This window comes from Mus caroli, unplaced genomic scaffold, assembly GCF_978045245.1.
Source record: "Mus caroli unplaced genomic scaffold, Mus_caroli_1 scaffold_8, whole genome shotgun sequence".
Classification (NCBI taxonomy): domain Eukaryota; kingdom Metazoa; phylum Chordata; class Mammalia; order Rodentia; family Muridae; genus Mus; species Mus caroli.
This window is the reverse complement of record NW_028227263.1, coordinates 85,521,081-85,540,306: the sequence shown is the minus strand read 5'-3', so window position 1 is coordinate 85,540,306 and position 19,226 is coordinate 85,521,081. Positions and strand designations below refer to the sequence as shown.

At 34.6% G+C, this 19,226-nt stretch overlaps 1 protein-coding gene across 2 annotated transcripts in view; it reads right to left on the bottom strand.

Moving 5' to 3' along the window:
* Window positions 1-19,226, bottom strand: part of LOC115031561 (uncharacterized) — an 89,358-nt gene that overhangs the window by 58,487 nt on the left and 11,645 nt on the right. The window contains exons 4-5 of one of the 2 annotated variants that reach the window (XM_085841678.1): window positions 17,636-17,714; window positions 12,567-12,632 (exon numbers count right to left, since the gene is read on the bottom strand). In XM_085841678.1, coding sequence (XP_085697804.1) covers window positions 12,567-12,583 — 17 coding nt within the window. In that variant the 5' untranslated portion in view covers window positions 12,584-12,632; window positions 17,636-17,714. The remainder of the gene's footprint in view (window positions 1-12,566; window positions 12,633-17,635; window positions 17,715-19,226) is intronic. The other variant, XM_085841679.1, reaches the window with a different exon arrangement.

Sequence of the window (19,226 nt, the reverse complement as noted above, 5' to 3'; positions counted from 1 at the left end):
ATATACCCAATTGAAATGAAATATTTCATTGTAATACAGGGATTGCCATTTTTCCCTTATAATCTCATTTGCATGTGAGTCACCTGAGTCTCCTCTCTATTCAGTGAGTCTTTCTTTTTGTCCCTTACCCCAAGAACTACTCTTCTACAAAATCCTTTTACCTGTATAGAATGGACAGTGAAAGATAAGAAAGAGAAAATATAATTTTCTCTGAGGTCTGTCTCCACCTAAATATACACTAAAATAGCTTTAGTTGCCTGGAGCCTGATTTTGTACCAGGCTAAGCTGGTCTAGATCCTGGCTATCCCTCCTAAAGCACACATATTTGCCTGGGCCTTTATCATTATAACTCTTCGCTGCCACATGAAGCTTCTTGCTCACAAATGCCATTTTTCCAAAGTGCTGTGATGACACCCATGCATTATACCATCATATAAGATGTTTATTTATATTTCAGTATCCTACACAAAGGGTATACAGATTTTGGAAAAGATGTTGAATTACAATCCTGCTTAAGAATTATCTTCTGTAATAACATATTTCTGAGTAATATGCATATAAACAAAAATGTAGGAGTTATTAGTTTTAAAAAAGAAATATTTAACATATATGCATATTTTTATAATTCTATGTGTTTATGGAAATTACTGTAGGGCTGCACAGATAATTGCATGAAAGTTGCATTTATTTTTGTTAGTCTGGTTCAATTAATAATTTTAAAATATTTGGTTCAATAATAATAAATGAATATTGTTTGGACAAATCCACTGCATTCTCTAAAATGAAGAGTTATCCAATCATTGTTATGACTATCCTATCCAAAGTTCATATGCTTTCTATCATTAAAAACAAATAAGTTCTATTCTGCTGCCAACACGACATGCAGGGACTACTCTTTCAATTACTGCACCCAGTGAGGATTAGTGCCAGCTCACCTGCTTTCATGACCATGACATAATCCCTATGGACTACCTCAGGTAGCTAAGGATAAGAGGTCATCACCCACAAACACAGGCTGCCTCCTTCCACAAAGAGTGTTGGGCCAGTATACACCTGTTCATCTGCAACCCCACCATTACTTGTACGTGCTAAACATGTTAGCTGCAAGTCAGGGTCTTCTGAGTGTGGCAATCCACAAGGGGAAGAGATATGTCTTCCACTTCCAAAACCTAGGCTACCTTTCCCAACAACCAGAGGTGGAGTGGAGTCCTGGGGAGGAACATCTTCCCCAGACCTTAATCACATATGGAAGACAATTGGTGGTATCATCTCTCTCACAATAATACCTCAGGGCAGCTCACTCAGATTTAATGGAATATAGGTAATCTCTCAGGGCAATAATCCATGGGAAAATCATGACTGTTTTTCTTCAGCATCCCAATAAATGCCAGTAGTCACTGTGATAATGCCTTACCTTCATTAGACATTCTTCTTATCATTCTGGTATGTGACTGACTTTGTGTTGTATAAGAAATTCACAAAAAAATAGCAGATTATGCAATTCATGACTGTATCTGCATTTAAATATTTGTGAAATACTCTTTCAATGTTGATTTGTATTACCAGTTGGATAGTCTTCATGCCATAAAGACTGTATCAAAGAAATATAAACTGCCAAAGAGTCTATCCTAACTAGGTATAAAATAATAGTTCAATACATCCGGGCACCTTCCATGTCAGAGGAGAGGTATCCACCTGGCCCTGAAAGGAATTGCCAGAGCATCTGTGGGAGACATCTTGGTTTCCAGACTCCACCAGGACTATTCTGAACAGGTGAGAGTGTGGACTACAGAGGCTAACAGCTTCTGGGACAGGTTCTGTTTCAGGCCTTCATCTGCCAGGAGGCAAGTCTGAATGGCAGATATCTGTGCACCTTCCTTGAAAGAGGAAAGCCTGCCTACAGAGAGTGCTCTGACCACTGAAACTCAGGAGAGAGCTAATCTCCCAGCACTGCTAGTAGAGAATAACAAAAGCATGTAAGGAACAAGCTCTAACCAGAGACAAGTATAACAACTGACTCCAGAGTTTACCAGATGGCAAAAGGCAGACATTAGAATCTTACTAACAGAAACCAAGACCACTCACCATCATCAGAACCCAGCACTCCCACCTCAGCCAGTCCAGGGCACCCCAAAACATGCAAAAATCTAGACACGGATTTAAAGGCATATCTCATGATGATGGTAGAAGACATCAAGAAGGTCTTTAATAACTCACATAAAGAAATACAGGAGAACACTGCTAAAGAGTTGCAAGTCCTTGTAGAAAAACAGGAAAACACATCCAAACAGGTGATGGAAATGAATAAAACCATACTAGACCTAAAAAGGGAAGTAGACACAATAAAGAAAACCCAAAGTGAGGCAATACTGGAGATAGAAACCCTAGGAAATAAATCTGGAACCATAGATGTGAGTATCAGCAACAGAAGACAAGAGATGGGAGAGAGAATCTCAGGTACAGAAGATTCCATAGAGAACATCAGCACAACACTCAAACAAAATGCAAAATTCAAAAAGATCCTAACTCAAAACATCCAGGAAATCCAGGACAAAAAGAGAAGACCAAACTTATGGATAATAGGAGTAGATGAGAATGAAGATTTTCAACTCAAAGGGCCAGCAAATATCTTCAACAAAATTATAGAAGAAAACTTCCCAAACCTAAAGAAAGAGATGCCCATGAACATACAAAAAGCCTACAGAACTCCAAATAGACTGGACCAGAAAAGAAATTCCTCCTGACACATAATAATCAGAACAACAAATGCACTAAATAAAGATAGAATATTAGAAGAAGTAAGGGAAAAAGGTCAAGTAACATGTAAAGGCAAGCCTATCAGAATTACACCAGATTTTTCAGCAGAGACTATGAAAGCCAGAAGATCCTGGGCAGATGTTATATAGACACTAAGAGAACACAAATGCCAGCACAGGATACTATACCCTGCCAAACTCTCAGTTACCATAGATGGAGTAACCAAAGTATTCCAGGACAAAACCAAATTCACACGTTATCTTTTCACAAATCAATCCCTCCAAAGGATAATAACAGAGAAAAAAAATACAAGGACAAAAACAGCATCCTAGAAAAAGCAAGAAAGTAATCCTTCAACAAACCTAAAAAAGACAGCCACAAGAACAAAATGCCAACTCTCACAACAAAAATAATAGGACACAACAATTACTTTTCCTTAATATCTCTTAGTATCAATGGACTCAACTACCCAATAAATACACATAGACTAACAGACTGGCCACACAAACAGGACCCAACATTTTGCTGCTTACAGGAAACCCATCTCAGGGGAAAAGACAGACACTATCTCAGAATGAAAGACTGGAAAACAATTTCCAAGCAAAGGTTCTGAGGAAACAGCTGGAGTAGCCATTCTAATATCTAATAAAATCAACTTCCAAACCAAAGTCATCAAAAAAGACAAGGATGGGCACTTCATACTCATCAAAGGTAAAATCTTCCAAGAGGAACACTCAATTCTGAATATCTATGCTCCAAATAAGAGGGCAATCACATCCATTAAAGAATATTTAGTAAATATCAAAGCACACATTACACATCACAAAATGATAGTGTGAGACTTCAACACACCACTTTCACCAAAGGACAGAACATGGAAAAAGAAACTAAACCAGGACAGAGTGAAACTAACAGAATATATGAAACAAATGGATGTAACAGATATCTACAGAACATTTTATGCTAAAACAAAAGGGTACACCTTCTTCTCAGCACCTCATGGTACCTTCTCCAAAATTGACCACATAATTGGTCACAAAACAAGTCTCAACAGATACAAAAATATTGAAATTGTCCCATGCATCCTATCAGATCACCATGGACTAAGGCTGATCTTCAATAAAAACATAAATAATAGAAAGCCAACATTCACGTGGAAACTGAACAACACTCTTCTCAATGATACCTTGGTCAAGGAAGGAATAAAGAAATAAATTAAGGACATTTTAGAGTTTAATGAAAATGAAACCACAACATACCCAAACTTATGGGGCACAATGAAACATTTCTAAGAGGAAAACTCATAGCAATGAGTGCCTCCAAAAAGAAACAAGAGAGAGCACACATTGGCAGCTTGACAACACACCTAAAAGCTATAGAACAAAAGGAAGCAAATTCACCCAAGAGGAGTAGATGTCAGGAAATAATCAAACTCAGGGGTAAAATCAACTAAGTGGAAACAAGAACTATTCAAAGAATCAACCAAAGGAGGAGCTGTTTCTTTGAGAAAATCAACAAGATAGATGAACCCTTAGCCAGAATCACAAGAGGGCACAGGAAAAGCATCCTAATTAACAACATCAGAAATGGAAAGGGAGGCATAACAAAAGATGCTGAAAAAATCCAATACACCATCAGATCCTTCTACAAAAGGCTATACTCAACAAAACTGGAGAACCTGGAGGAAATGAACGAGTTTCTAGACAGATTCCAGGTACCAAAGTTAAATCAAGATCAGGATAATGATCTAAATAGTCCTATATCCCCTAAAGAAGTAGAAGAAGTCATTAACAGTCTCCCAACCAAAAAAAAAAAAAAAAATCCCAGGACTAGATGGGTTTAGTGCAGAATTCTATCAGATCTTCAAAGAAGATCTAATCCCAGTTCTTCACAAACTATTTCACAAAATAGAAGCAGAAGGTACTCTACCCAACTCATTTTATATAGCCACAATTACTCTGATACCTAAACCACAGAAAGATCCAACAAAGATAAAGAACTTCAGACCAATTTCCCTTATGAATATAGATGCAAAAATCCTCAATAAAGTTCTCACTAACTGAATCCAAGAACACATCAAAATAATCATCCATCCTAGAAAAATAGGTTTTATCCCAGGGATGCAGGGATGGTTCAATATACTGAAATCCATCAACGTAATCGAGTATATAAACAAATTCAAAGACAAAAACCATATGATCATCTCATTAGATGCAGAAAAAGCATTTGACAAAATCCAACAACCGTTCAGGATAAAAGTATTGGAAAGATCAGGAATTCAAGGCCCATACCTAACCATGATAAAAAGCAATCTACAGCAAACCAGTAGCCAACATTAAAATAAATGGCGAGAAGCTGGAAGAAATCCCACTAAAATCAGGGACTAGACAAGGCTGCCCACTTTCTCCCTAACTATTCAACATGGTACTTGAAGTCCTAGCCAGAGCAATTCAACAACAAAAGGAGATCAAGAGGATACAAATTGGAAAAGAAGAAGTCAAAATATCACTTTTTGCAGATGATATGATGGTATATATAAGCGACCCTAAAAATTTTACCAGAGAACTCATAAACCTAATAAAAAGCTTCAATGAATTAGCTGGATATAAAATTAAGTCAAACAAGTCAATGACCTTTCTGTACACAAAGGATAAACATGCAGAGAAAGAAATTAGGGAAACAACACCCTTCTCAATAGTCACAAATAATATAAAATACTTTGGCATGACTATAACTAAAGAAGTAAAAGATCTATATGATAAGAACTTCAAGTATCTGAAGAAAGAAATTAAAGAAGATCTCAGAAGATGGACAGATCTCCATTGCTCATGGATTGGCAGGATCAATATAGTAAAAATAGCTATCTGGTCAAAAGCAATCTACAGATTCAATGCAATGCCCATCAAAATTTCAACTCAATTCTTCAACAAATTAGAAACGGCAATCTGCAAATTCATCTGGAATAACAAAAAACCTTGGATATCAAAAACTGTGCTCAAGGTTAAAAAAACCTCTGGTGGAATCACCATGCCTGACCTAAAGCTGTGCTACAGAGTAACTGTATAAAAACTGCATGGTACAGGTATAGAGACAGACAAGTAGACCAATGGAATGGAATTAAATGAACCCTATGGTCACGTGATCTTTGACAAGGGAGCTAAAACCATCCAGTAGAAAAAAGACAGCATTTTCAACAAATGGTGCTGGTACAACTGGCAGTTTTCATGTAGAAGAATGCGAATTGATCCATTCTTATCTCCTTGTACTAAGGTCAAATCTAAGTGGATTAAGGTAGTTGGAAAGACCCCAGATGCCCCTCAACAGAGGAATGGATACAGAACATGTGGTACATTTACACACAGACAAATTTTACCTGCCCCCTTCAGCAAATTATTACTTTTTGTAGTTCTAAGATGCAATTATAGAATTGCTGAACAGATTAAACCACAAAGAATTTATAGTGTTCTGTCTATCTATGACTGATGAATCCAAAGAGTCATCATTATTCCAAGACTTAGACAATACTGCAGAATGTGGTCAGAAAGATTTTTATTTAGAGCAGAATAGGGCACCTAGTGTTTGCAAACTCTCTAATGTGTAACATAAATATCTGCATACTTATAATGTCAAAAACATGTATACCTAAAAAAGATTAACAAGATGGCATCACAATAGATATATTAATGTGTATCGAGGAAGCCAAGTAGTCTATAATGTTCCTGGAGTATTTAAGACACCTAAAGAAATATGAGATAAGGACACAAACTTCTAAAAGGAAGATATATATATATATATATATATACACACACACACACACACACACACACACACACATATATATATATATATATATATATATATATATAACTATTCCTTGAAACATTAATTTGTATATTTAAACCACAGGAATTCAAAAGAAAAAAAAACTTTTACTACCCTTTTTAGTTCATGCTCACTGATGGTGCTGTTATAGTTTAACCACACATAAATCAAAATTTCCTGGTTAATTGATTTCCCATGATATATAACTCACTTAACATCACAGTGTTAAAACTCACAGAAAAGTAGCAGTTAGGTTTCAACTCATTGGTGGGTTGTTCAAATAGTCATGGAATAACCTGATATATTCTGCCAAATAGCTTCATCTTGAGTTCCTTTAACTTTATGGTCATTTTCTTTCTTTTTTTTTTTTTTTTTTTTTTGGTTTTTCGAGACAGGGTTTCTCTGTATAGCCCTGGCTGTCCTGGAACTCACTTTGTAGACCAGGCTGGCCTCGAACTCAGAAATCTGCCTGCCTCTGCCTCCCGAGTGCTGGGAATAAAGGCGTGCGCCACCACGCCCAGCTATGGTCATTTTCATTTCTGTCTTTTTCTTGGTTCTACAGAACTACTAATTCAAATTTTCCCCACTATTATTCAGTTGAGAAAATAGTTTCTCCTAGAGACTCAAATTCAGAGAAATTTGAAATTTCATATCATCCAACAAGAAATAAGAAACTGGAACATAAAAACTGACAACAAATTCTTTGGTGTATGTGGAGAAAGGAAACAATCACTCACTACTGTTGTGATAAGAAAGTGCATCAATCAATTAAAAATCAATAGCAGAGATAACAAAAACCTAAATTTAAATTTTATAAGTCACGGTTATATCTCTACTTGTCATATGTCTAGATATAATCAACTTTCTCCATGCTTCCTTCACTGAGTACATTTGCTAGCTTTTGTTTTGTTTTGTTTCTTTCTTTGTTTGTTTTTGTTTTTCAAGACAGGGTTTCTCTGTGTAGCCCTGGCTGTCCTGGAACTCACTCTGTAGACCAGTCTGGCCTCCAAATCAGAAATCTGCCTGCCTCTGCCTCTACCTCCCAAGTGCTGGGATTAAAGGCATGAGCCTCCATGCCCAGCTCATTTGCTAGTTTCATACATACAATACTGAGGAAATGGAAACAGCCTAACTGTGCATCAGTTGGTGGATGTGTGATGACAATAGTGTAAGTATACACCTTGAAAATAATAGGAAGCAATATATTATAATAGACAGACAGAACTAGAAAACTTCAGTAAGTATAGTAATCTACAATTTCAGTGACAGATGCCAATTATTTTGTGTTGCTTTAAGCTCCAAGCTCCAACCCTGTATATCAGGACACCTATCAAAGTGTAACTGCAGAAATAAAGAAACTAAAAAGGTACAACTATCTGTGTAAAATGTAGAAAGAAAAATAGGGTATATCATACTAGGATTCAAATAATCTGAGGGAGTAAATGATGAGATAAAAGGGACTTTATTTATAAAAGTAAAAATAGTCAATATAGATTAACAAACCAGGGAAAATATAATTTTAACTCTCTACCTAGAAATACCTATAAAAACTAAACAGTATTGAGTCAAAAAACAACATGTCTTCATATGAAAATTCCATATCACATCTGAAAATGCTTTTTAAACGGCTCACAGCTCACCCAACAAATAAATGCAGAAAAGCACAACCAATTAAAACACTGTATGGAACACATTCATCAAATAGTTTGATAAAAACATTTCCTTTATCTAAACCTCAGTGTTCATTGTGGAACAGGAATGAGAAGGATGGGGAAATCTAGGATATAAGTCAGGTTTCTCTAAGATTATGTCTTCTATGAATACCAATAATTACACCAACAAATTTGAATTTCAAAATATTGTAAGCAATTAAATAATCCTAACCCCAGAAGACACAGCTTTCTAAAAAGGATTATAAGCAAGATGTTATCCAAGACAAAATGATCCACCCTAAAAACCACATACATAACATTATCCAAACAAAATTGACTGCATTTCTGTCTTTAAGATAAACCAGTACATAATTCCAGATAATATGAATGTAATAATAATTAAAATAAAGAGTAATGTATTCAAAAAACAAAGAATATTATATTGGTCATTATGTTGGTGGATAGGAGAGAGAAAGCAGAGGGTGTAAATAAAACTTTATTATAATTTCAAAATTAAAGAGTAAATTTAAAAATTGATTTCCAACAAGTAAAGGTAGAAGGAATGTCTACTTCTCACCCATTTAACACTAAAATAAGAACTCGATATTAACATTTAACCAGGTTCTCTCTAGGTAACTGTCCAGTTTATTGGGAAAACTTACAGAGAACTTTTGATTGGTTATTTTCTGGACTGTTGTGCTCAGAAAAAAAAAAAAAGGCTTTCCAGAAAATCATTACCCAGTAACGCTGATAACTCTCTTACAGAACATATGACAGTGTCAACTTTCCATACTCTTGCCTGACATCTATTTTCCTGCCACTTAAAGGATACATTCAGAAGTGTAAATTTTCCTACCAAAAAATTGTCTGATCATGTGGATACTACAGTGCTGATCTTCTCCTTTAACTTTCATTTAATGAGGAGATACACACAAACTGGAATCCCAGGTAGAGTATCAATATTTAAATTTGCACAGATGATTGCCCAAGAAGCTCGCTATTTGGCTTAGAATATTGTACTAGAAAGCACCTTGATCAGTTGCTCTCTGTTCCTTCCTTTCCAACTCTCTTTTCTCAAGGGTCACTGAGCCTTAAATTGTGCAACATAAATGACACATGACTTTTTCCCAACAGTAGTTTGTTGAACCCTGAAGAATTTTCTGATACAACACTCGAAAAGCCTTATTGAAAATCTGATGGATTTTCTTATTATTATTTTTGATTATAAGGCAAATGTGAAGTAATTGTTGTTGAAAATTAGGAAATGGACACCTAAATTTATAGACATGGAATATCATAATAGTTTATAAGAATAAACACAAATGTGGGAGATGTTACATGGTAGTACACTTAACCAGATATAGCAAGTGTTTCAGCACTGGAGACTATGAATTATTTTATCACAAGTATTTATAAAAGTGACTCATAAAAAGAGCAAAGATTCTTGCCTCTACCACAATGGACATTTAATCCATTAAGAACAATGATTCTATCTAAAACCCTCTTACATTTACTAAATGAGGTGGCAAATAAACACTGTCGGCACTTCTTAATGAGAAACATAAATGATTCACAATGATTATTATTTAAGCTTAATTTTCCCTATCATTCTTAGTGGTAATTATTGGAATATGTTTCTTCATTAGTTCTCTATTTATATATAAAAGCTCCATATTTAAATTAATTAGCATACTAGAAAAAGAATATTACTTTCCAATTAGTCCTGGAATGAAATCAAAAATTAGATAGCAGATTTTATTGATTTAGAATCCTTCCTCCTAGAATCTGAAGCTAAAATTATTATGAAGGCACACATTTCTATCACTGTGAGGCACAATTTAAACATTAGGGCCTCAACAATTAACTGCTTTTATACATGTGCACTTTCTACTGTATCTGACAAAGGCTATTGTAATCTTTCTCAGTCATAATATTAGGTTTCACATATAAAATACAAAATAAAGCTTCCAAGAATTATAATAAAATCTCTGTCTTTTTGCCCATTTTCAACTAATATTCCATACTTTGTTATTCAGATGCTTATTAATTTCTCTTAAATAAGCCCCTAAAATTAATTAAGCCTCAAAGTTTAGAATTAACTTAGATAAATAGAAGCAAAAAGAAAACATATGTTGGACAGAAAAACTAGACAAATTACTAAGTCACAACTCTATATTTAACTATATATTTACCAGGAAAAGAGACATGATTGAGGTTTTGAAAAAATATTTTCTGTTATAAACAAATGTTAAGAAGTTCAAAACAGATGAAAAACCAACAATAAATATAAGCCAGATATAACAGAGCATGATTAATTCAATCTATTATGATCAATTGATTCATCCACATTTTAACATTTTGATAAAATTAAATGAAATATAGGCTATTTATTTATGCATAAGAACAGAGTATTGAATTTTATAAAATTATCACAGAACATACAAAACCAACAGGATGGTAGTTAATAGTTATTATTTAAGACATCAGTGATACGAAGTATTTATTAGCACAAATCAACATAAAATGTAAACATACTATCTTGCATGGAAACTGCATTGTGGCTGAAAACCTTAGAAAGTGGATATTCAAAATCAAAAAAAAAAAAAAAAGAAAAGAAATTTTGGTACGTTAACTTTTTAATTGGAATATATGTAAACTATTTGCTTTGAGTGCCCTTAAGGAATGAAGTATGCAGATATGTGATTATGAACACAGAATTATGTTTGTTCCCAAGAGTAACAACATAATCCTGATGATAGAACTTTGATTGAAAACTAGTGTAAACTATCTGAGACTGTTGATGGTACCACGATGATAACAAAGGAGAATTGCAGGATCAAGGATTAGTATGCTCAGAGATCACTGGCATACTAGGTAGTGGGATGTTAGAAAATATTTCAGAAAATCCCAATGTAACAAATGAGAACTATTGTCCAGATATAAAAATTCTTTACAGATCTGGTCCCACAAAGCAGATTATGGAGCAACAAGTCTCCAGCCACTGTCAGATACCTGATGTAATAAATCCTTTCAGATGAAGGAGAACTTCAAGGCTGAGTGCTGAATGATATATCTTAAAACTGAAGCAATGAACAGAAGCCATTGCAAATTTCTTGCACAATAAACAGGAGCAGTTTCATTCAGAGAAGAAATGTGAAGAATCGTAGCAATTTACCTGACCATGATGACGTTTTCTTTTCATTTTCATCTGCAGGTTTCCAGAGCACCCCTCCTTCTCTGAGAAGCAGCTTACAGTCAATCTCTGACAAAAGCCTGGCCTGACCTGCTAGCTAAACACCAACCAGGAGCATTACTGGAAAATGTTTATGTGAATACGTTTCTTTAGTTCTGGCTGACGCAGAATGGCTTTGTATAGTTAGGAAAATAGAGAAAAAAAATTGACCAATGAGGAGAGAGATCACAAAAATGACGAAGAAAGCAAAGCCTGTGGTTACCATGGAGACTTTGCCATCAAAGCTCCTCTATCTCTTCTCCCTCCTCCCTGCCTGTTGCATCAGGAATAAAAATAAAGATGAAATAGAAGAAGAAAGAGCAAAATATTATGTAATTATTCTTTGGTTTCTGCCTCTAAATAAAAAAGAGAAAACTTGTCTAGTAATGATTTGCCTTTAATCCTGGATCTATCAAAAAGAACCTATAACGCAGCCTCCATTTTTGTCCAGGGATGTTAACTTGTCAGCATGGGCTGCCAAATGCATATCAGTGCTGAACCTTTGCTAATCTTCCTGTGATAATATGCTGAAGAACTATAACTTTTTGGTAAATTTTCACCCTTGTTCTTATGTTTATGCACAATACAACTGGTAAACAATGAAATGGAAAGGCATATTTATTTCTAATAACATAAAGCTATTTTCCACATAATACACCATGCCATAAATTATGATAATGGTGAAGAAATATCATTTGGAGATTATTTTAGAAAAGAAATATGGAAAACGTATCCATAGTAGAATCATTTTGTTTTGTGTTGATACATGTGTGTTTTTTTTTTATATGCAGAGTTTCACATTGTGTGTATGGGTAGGTTGTCTATTGAGAACTTATAGAATTTGCTGTTAATATATCATTATTCTGTAAATATTTAACTTAACATTTATATGGTATATAATGTGTTAAAATACAACTATTATATCCAATACATTTTGTTTACCAACAATATCTTCAACTAATATTATATATCCAATTAATATGATCTCATTTAAATACTCACAAATTCCTTTTACCACTGTTAATATTTACTTATATACAAGGAGACTTAGAGGAGCATGAGTAGCATCTGATGCTAATATTGTGTGAATAAGTATTATTTACCTCTGCTTCCAGTTCATCAAATGCCAACAGCTACTTCAGTTTTCTTCCATCCCAAATCTTGCATTCCTGTAAATTTGTACGAAAGTTTCAACTTCAGAGTTTGAATAGTTGACTGGAATTTTAGGAGATATTTTTATGTTTATGATGTTGCTCTGTAAGAAGCATATGTATAGCCTCTTCTTTGTAGTGAGTTGTATATGTGTTATCATTAGCAGTGATATTTTTGAAGCTTCCTCTTTGGAGGATATGAAAACAAATACAGAAATACAAAGCCAAATCTTAAGTAGAGCATGGGAGAAAAAAAGAAAAAAGAGAGGGGGTGAGAGCCAGACATATGGAAAGAGAAAGAAAGAGGGAGAGAGAGAGAGAGAGAGAGAGAAAACAGGAGAGAATGAAGACAGGACAGAGATAACACTGCTCTAAATTGGATGTATCCATCAATACTCTCCAGGCAGAGTTCATGAACCTTCATGGAAAAATAGGAAAAAAGAATGTAAAAGTCAAAAGTTATGGATGACACCAAGAGAACCAGGCTCATTAAACTTAATAAGAACTTTTCATATGAACTTATTGATACTGGAGAAGTAACCACAGAGGATACATGATTTATCACTAGTATCTCTGGATATATATATATGCTTTATTTACTTATTTACATCCTAAACATGGCCTCCTCAAAGGCCCTTTCTGAGAGTTCCTTCCTTCCTCCATATCTCTTTTGCCTCTGATAGTGCAACTCTGCCCTGATTCCTAGAACCAGTTTGATCAAGTTTCCACAGGAATGACTACATCCTATCCCTCTGATGCCACATGTGGCAGCCCTCTGCTACATATGTGATTGGAGGCATCCCCTGTATGCTCTTTGATTGGTTTCTCTGACTTTAGAAGCTCCCAGGACTCCAGGTTATCTGACACTGTTGGTCTTCATGTGGGGTTCCATCTCCTTGAGGGCCTTCTATTTTCCCCTAACTCTAATACAGACCTCTGTCCAATGTTTGTCTGTGGATATTTGCATCTTTCAGTTACTTGCTGGTTAGAACCTCTTAGAGGGCTGTTATACAATGCTGGTGTCTGCAAGCACAATAAAGGATCATTAGTAGTGTGAGTGATCCCTATGATGTATAGACAATCCAGCAATTTGCTCCTAAGAACACAAGGCTTTCTATAGTCATCTATTAGGTTGTCCTTTATGTGGCTTGCCTCCCTGCCTTTATATACCATTCTGCATAATCATTTCTGGTTGTGCCCCCTTGATCTCCATCTACAATCTTTATTTATTGTTCCCCGAATCCTTTCTCTTCCTCCTAATGTGGCACCTCCTATTTACTGCTTCAGCTCATATGCCATCAGTTTTTGGTTTATTATTTTGTTTTGTTTTGTTTTGTTTTGTTTTGTTTTTATTGTGGAGTGATACAAGAGAGATACTGTCAACAAATGAGACAAGAAGTAATCCATCTTTGTCTATTTTTCTTTTAACACCCAAAAACTCTCTTTGTAGTGCTCCTATTCAAGTACTTACTAAGTAGATCAGACTTGCTTTGAACTTACAGATATCTGCCGATCTCTAGATACAGAATGCTAGGATTAAAGTTGTGTATTGCCACACCATGCCAAGAAGAGCCTTGATAGCATGCTGTATAGTTTAATATCAACTTTACACAAGGTAGAGTCCTCTTAAGAAGGGTCCATCAATTGACAAATTGCCTCTATATTGTACTGTATGTAAGCTTGTGGTACAATTTTTGCATTAGAGATTGATGTGTTATTAATGTAGCTAATCATAATTTTGCTTTTCCAGAGATGGGAGTCCTGAACTTCATGAGAAAAATGGTAGGCCTAACAAGCCATGAGCAGCAAACCAGTAAGCAATTATCCTCCATGGGTTTTTCTCAGGATCCCATGATGTTCCCTATCCTTTAGATCAAAGGATAGTGAAGGGACCCTAGCCAGCATGCAAACATGTCTCTTGTAGGCCTGTTCCTAACTTCCATTACCTCACTCTTGCTAAAAGATATTAGGTTGTATTCCTAAAGCTAGCCACCAAGGTATACAACATTATTTGGAAAAATTTCTTCCTCCAGTGGCTCATTATTAATATTTATCTACCAATTATTGAAGTCCAGCTCACCTAATTAACATACCCAATTGAAATGAAATATTTCATTGTAATACAGGGATTGCCATTTTTCCCTTGTAAGCTCATTTGCCTATGAGTCACCTGAGTTTCCTCTCTATCCAGAGACAGTCTTTTCTTGTCCTTTACCCAAACAAGTACTCATTTCGTCCCTCTCCTTTGTTTTGTATAGAATTGAAAGTGAAAGGTAAGACACTGACATGATAATTCACCCTGAGGTCTGTCTCCAGCTAACTATACATTAAAAGAGCATTTGGTAGCTGGAGCCTAGTTTTGTACCTGGCTACCATGTTCTAGGTCTGACTATCTCCAATAAATTACATATATTTGTCTGGGCCTTTCTTATTATAACTCTTAGCTGCCACATTTAGCTTCTTGCTCACAATTGTCATTTCTCCAAAGGACTGTGATGACACCCATGCATTATGCCATTATATAAGATGTTTATGTATATTTCAGTATCATACACACAGAGTATTTAGAGTTTGGAAAAATGTTCAATTCAAACCTGCTTCAGAATTATATTCAGTAATAAGTATCACTAAGTGACATATGGATAAACAAAAAATGTAAGAAGTGTTAGATTTGTAAAAGAAATATTTAAAATATATGCATATTCTCAGCAGTTCTATGTGTTTATGGATTTTTTTTTTGTAGGGCTGCCCAAATGACTGTAAAAAGTATAATTTATTTTTGTTTCTCATGTGCAATTAATATTCTTAAAATATTTTATTTAAAACTAATAAATGAATATTTTGTGTTTTGACAATCCATTACATAGAATGAATTGCTATACAATAATCATTAAGATACTCATATACAGATTTCATATGCTTTATATCTTTAAAAAAACACAGAGTTCTACTCTATTTTCAACTTGAAGTGCAGGGACTACACTTTCAATTGCAACACCTAATAAGGTTTAGGGCCAGTTCACCTGCTTTCATGAACCTGAAATAATCCTTTTGGACCACCTCAGGTGGCTAATGGAATGAGGTCATCACCCACAAACACAGACTACCTCATTTCACACAGAGTGTTCAGCCAATACTCACCTGCTCATCTGCAACCCCACTAAATTTACTATGTGCTGAAGATGTAAGGTAGAAGTCAGGGTCTTCTAAGTGCTGCATCCCTCAAGGATCAAAGATAGATCTTCCAAAGCCATGACATAGGCTAGTTTTCCCAACAACCAAAGGTAAAGGGGAATCCTGGGGAAGAGCAACGCCCCTACACTCTCACTACTTATGACATACAAGTTGTAGTATCATCTTTCTCATACTAATAACCTAAGGGCATCTCACTGAAATTTAATGGAATATGGGTAGATTCTCATGGCAAGAATCCATGGAAAAATCCTGGCTCTTTTTCTTCACCACCCCATTAAAAGCCCCCATAATACCTCTGATAATGCTTGGGCTTCATGTGACTTGCTTCTAGCCTTACTGAGATGTGAATCACTTGGTATAGTGTGAGAAACATAAAAGCAATAGCAGATGTTTACAATTCATGACTGCATCTGTGTTGAAATTTTCTTTAAATACTATTTCAATCATGATTTATACTACTACTTCCTCATGTAATAAAGACTTTATCCAAGAAATATAAACTGCTAAACAGTCTAGCCTAACTAGGTATAAAATATTAGTCCTTCCTTTTATACCTCTCCCTCCAGTCATAAGGTGGAATGCTAATACCAGTGTGCCAGGATTTATTATATGTATGCTAGAAATAAATCCCAGGTGAAATATATTCAAGTGAGCATGTTGCCAGCTGCTCCACCTATCTGGCTGGGTATATTAAAACCTTAGCAACAAAACCTAACCATATGAATTTAACTCAAAGACCACACTTCTAACCACAGATTTTATTGTTTCTTCTAACTTCCTGTTGTTTCAACATTTTTTTTCTGTTTCTGACACAAAAATCCTAAGACACGCCAGACCTATGTGCTTTTTACTTTGATCCCTACATACAAAATAAAATATTGATAGCAGAGAGAACTCTTACATATATTAAAATCTCAGAAAAGATAAAAACCTTACTTTAGTCCTTCTACTTTCCAAGAAGTTGCACTTAATATTTTTATGTCTCAAAGGTGAATATATATATATATATATATATATAAAACTATTAATATAAACTATATATTTTACTACCTTTTTTGAATCATGCTAATGGATCATGTTGTTATACTTTAACCACACATTATTCCAAATTTCTTGTTAATAGATTTCTAGTGATGTATAACTGACTCAACTTCACAGAGTTAAAGCTCAGAAAAAAATGTAGCAGTTAGGTTCCATCTCATTGGCAGATCGTTTAAATATCCAAGGGATTACCTAATATAGTATGTGGAAAATCTTCATCTTGAGTACCTTTAACTAAATGCTCATTTTGTATTCTGTCTTCTTCTTGGTTCTAAATATCTACTAGCACAATTTTTCCCACTATTGGTCAGTTGTGAAAATAGGTTCACCTAGAGACTCAAATCCACAGAAATTTGAAATTTCATATCACCCAGGCAAGGATTAAGAAACAGGAATATAAAAACTGACAGCAAATGCTTTGGGGTATGTGAAAAAAGGGAACAGCCACTCACTGGTGTTCTGATAAAAATGGTGCAACCTATTTAGAAATCAGTAGCCAGATATAATAAAAAGCTAAATATCAATTTCATAAGCTACAGTTATATCTCTCCTTGTAATATGTCTAAATGTAACCAACCACTTTTTCCATGGTTAATTCCTTGAGAATGTTTAGTAGTTTTGTATGCACAATACCCATTAAATGAAAACAACCTAACTGTGCCTCAGTTGGTGAAAGTATGGAGAAAATAGATTAAGTATACAATGTGAAAAATAATAGAATATAAAATTTTATAATACATAGGCAGGACTAGAAAAGTTCACAGTGAGTATAGTAATCAACCCACCAGTGATAGATCAATTGTTTTCTCTCATTGAAGTCTCCTAGGTCCAAGTCTGTATATCAGGACACCTATCAAAGGGTAACTGCAGGAAGAACAAACATAAAAGAGACAATTGCCTGTGTGAACAGTAAAAGGAGAAATAGGGTGGATCACAGTAGGTTTTAAACAATCTGATGGAGTAGATGAGAATATAAAAGTGACATTATTTATAAAAGTAGTAAATATAGATTAAAAATACATGGAAAATATCATCACAATATCAACTCTCTACCTAAAACTACCTACAATAAAGAAAAAGTATTGTGAATATAACCACAAGTTCTTCATATGAAAATGACATATTATATCTGAAAATGCTTCTTAAAAGGCCCATATATCATCCAACCTATAAGTGCAGAAAATTACAACCAATGAAAACACAGTGTGGAACAGAGTCATCAAATAGTTTGAAAAAAAAAAAAAACTTTGCTTGTATCTAAACCTCAGGGTTCATTTTGGAGCAGGGATAAGAAAGATGGTAAAATCTAGGATAAGAGAACATTTGCTCTAATATTATGTTTTTTAGGAATGTCAGCAATTATACCAACAAACGTGATCTTTAAAACATTTCAAGCATTAAAAATATTGCTGACAAGGGGAAATGGAGTTTCCACAAAGAAGAACAACCATTTGGTTATCCAACACAAAACGATCATCTTTAAAACTTACATGCCGAATATTACTGAAATTGAAGTTGCTGTATTTATGACTTTCAGAATAAACAAGTGCATATATACATATATATACACAGATATAAGCATGTATGAAACCAAGCAATGTATTTTAAAATGAGGAAGCAATATATTGGGACATAGGAGAGAGAAAGGGGAAAGAATCAATAAAACTGTATTATAAAACCAAAAAGAAGATAATTTTAAAAATTAATTTCCAACAAATAGAAGTGGAAGTAATATTTAATCTCACACTATCTAATATTAAAACGACTCAACTTAGAAATTTACCAAGTATTTCCCTAGGTAACTGGTGAGTTTATTGCAAAAGCTTACAGATTATTTTTGATTGGTTATTTTCTGAACTGTGCATGCTCAGAAAATGCTGCCCAGAAAATCATTACATCATCATGATGATTACTTTCTAATAGATCTTGTTACAGAACCTATCTCTCTTATTCTTCCTTGGCCTGAATTTTACACCCTTTTACATTCAGTAAGTGTAGATTTTCCAAAAATAAATGGTCTGAGCATGTGAATACTAGAGTGATGATCACTTCATTTTTTCCTGTCATTTAATGAGTGGAAGTAAAGAAACTGTAAACCAAGCTAGGATATTTATTCATCAGGTGGCACAGATGATTGCATAAGATGGCCAATATTTGGCTTGGAATTTATGACTAGACAGCACCTTGATCTCTTCCATTATCTCTTCCTTCATTTCCAGCTTCCTGTTTTCTCAAGTCTCAGAGCTTTAGATATTGTTACATAATTGTCTCACAATTTCCTCACTACTGCATTTTACTGAACCATGAAGAACTTTTGCCATAGCACTTGTCTCTGGAAAATCATTATTTAAACTCTGTTGGAAAATTTTTCTAATT